The 2,398-nt window shown below is 26.9% G+C and overlaps 1 protein-coding gene across 1 annotated transcript; it reads right to left on the reverse strand.

Annotated features, from left to right (window-relative positions):
• Nucleotides 1-790: 790 nt before the first annotated feature.
• Nucleotides 791-1,850, reverse strand: LOC111038245. Its single transcript, XM_022321277.1, has 2 exons — nucleotides 1,540-1,850; nucleotides 791-1,039 (listed from the first exon to the last, which is right to left on the reverse strand). Exons 1-2 carry the CDS (start codon nucleotides 1,798-1,800, stop codon nucleotides 920-922), a joined length of 381 nt encoding a protein of 126 aa, XP_022176969.1. The 5' UTR covers nucleotides 1,801-1,850; the 3' UTR covers nucleotides 791-919.
• Nucleotides 1,851-2,398: the final 548 nt, after the last annotated feature.

Below are 2,398 nucleotides of genomic sequence, written 5' to 3' on the forward strand. Positions count from 1 at the left end.
AAAAAACTTGAAAATTTAATACAAGGTTCCTTATGAGTGGTTCTTAGTGTAGTAAAAAAAATCAAAATTCGTTAGTCACATTTTTTTTTTTATAAGCGTTACCTAATAGTTAAAATTTTTACGAAATATGTCAAAATCGCCAAAATTTGCAAGTAATTTTGAAGTTGAATAATCATAAAATTTGTTGTGTTTACATGTAAGGATAAAAAATTCAACACTAAGTTTTCCATAAGTTTTTCTTCAAGTAGCTATAGAGAAAACTTGAAGCGTCGTTATAGGAAAAATGTTATGAGCGTTCGAATTTTAAATTTTTACGAAATCGCGTAACGATAACGATTTGTCCTTTAACAAGTCAAACGAATTTAAATATTTGTTATAATTCAAAAAGTATAAGCTATAGGTACTTGAAAATTTAACCAATTAATTAGATTGGCATTTTCTTTACATGATTTAATTTTCAAAATATTTCGCTTATTTTAATGCTATTGATAGGCATTTTAAATATTCATTTGTTTATTTTTTTTTTTATATAAATATCGATAAAAAAAATGTTAGCTGACAGTATAGTAATATAGCATATCCTAGTACCTAGGCTGACAAATCATCTCCGTTCAGAATCGTTTTTCGTATGCAATGATACCTATCATTACATTCAAATTTAACACTTCTATAATATATAATAGTAATCCATACGGCACCTAATGTACAGCAGAGCGATACCCACTTACCCGCTTTTTTCAAAATTTGAATTTGTTTTATAATTTATATACAAGATTTGTTACAAATTGTTCTATCCATATAACAAATTGTCGGAAGATCGCTTTAGTTTTTAAATATTGTGTTATTCAAAACATTTTTAACATAGGTTTTGTTCGAAAATCAAATATACTTAATATTTAAATATTTAAATACCAGTTACTTACTTTTCACTAATATAGCCAGATGGACCTGGTATACTATTATAGACTTGGTGAACTTCAATATTTGTATCGACATAATTTTTTTTTGGCGTTGTATTATCTGGACTAGTTGCTACGTTCTAAAAGAATAACTTATATATATTTTTTAATAAATCACTCAAATCTCCATTAAAGTTCCATCCCGTCAATCCCGTTCAAAGGACTTCTTCTATGTCCCACACGCCACCACCAACTATATGGCTAATAAGCCTTTAAGACGCCTAATGACGTCTGCCAATGCAGAGCCTTCCTTTGACGATTTGCTAAATTTGTAAAATATTTTTATTTTTTATTTCTTATATTTTTCTTTTCTTTTTTTTTCTTCAACATATTAAGCTATTATTGTCATCTGATATACATATTATATATTAATGTAAATTGTTTAGATCTAAGTTGCTTTATCTAATTGTAAAATGTCTAATGTAAAATACATATTGTAATGTAAAAGGGCCAAAGCCCGTATAACCAATAAAATAAAATAAAATAAAATCCTTATAGGTAATAATATATGATCATTAATGAATTAAAAAAATTGAAAACATGTATAGTATACACTATACATATAAAAATCGTATCTTACTTGTTGGTAGTTGTCTGGAACAACGGTTACACATTTTTTTGAGTTCAAGTTCGCTAAATTATGTTTTGGTTTCTTCTTTGGAACAAATAATTTCCGGCGAGATTTTTGACCATAACGCCAATCTTTACCCATTTTTGTAAAAATATTACAGAGAACGATTGAAGAAATGAAGACTGAAGATTGAATGAATGAACACCGAAATACAAAATTAATAATTGAATAAGCGACGACTTTCGGAGTTAGTATTATTTCCGAGAACATTACTATATCTGTACCTTATAGATCATTAGGCTAATGACCATGATATTAGATCGTCTCACTCAAGCACGCGCATGCACAGGTCACCAAATTAAGTTTTTGACAATTTTCCGTTTTTAAAATCAGTACAAACTAACTATAAGAGAAAGATTTTTTTAGTTACTTACTATGATCCGATTTACATTTCGAAAATAGATCTGTATTCGGTAACTTTTTTACTAGGTTATGTAGGAAAAATAATTGATGTTTTTAAACTGAATGTATGTATATAAAATAAAAATACTTTTATACTTTTTGGAAAAGTTAACATATTTTTTAAGCCTTATTGAATACAAAAATCAAAAATCTGTTTCCTACATAACCTAGAAAAGAGGATGATAAATTCATACGTATTTTTAAAACAATAATCGGACATCAGGAAGTACATAAACTAATCTTCCGCTTATTGGTCTAAAGCTTCGAAAAATACGGAGTGCTCCAATCCCCTTAATTTTTTTTAATTGATATGAAATAATCATAATGTAGTTCAAAATTATATTACAAAATAAATAATAAAAAATATATTTTTTTTAAAAAATAATTAGCGGCCAAGCCTAATAGT

This window comes from Myzus persicae, unplaced genomic scaffold (genome assembly GCF_001856785.1).
Source record: "Myzus persicae strain clone G006 unplaced genomic scaffold, MPER_G0061.0, whole genome shotgun sequence".
In the NCBI taxonomy this organism is placed as follows: domain Eukaryota; kingdom Metazoa; phylum Arthropoda; class Insecta; order Hemiptera; family Aphididae; genus Myzus; species Myzus persicae.

What these genes read in the sequence shown, in the direction of transcription:
- LOC111038245 (XM_022321277.1), bottom strand. Translation starts at nt 1,800, where the DNA reads ATGTTCTCGGAAATAATACTAACTCCGAAAGTCGTCGCTTATTCAATT. An exon ending in TTCCAGACAACTACCAACAA is followed by an intron (nt 1,040 to 1,539) that starts GTAAGATACGAT and finishes TTATTCTTTTAG; the next exon opens with AACGTAGCAACTAGTCCAGA.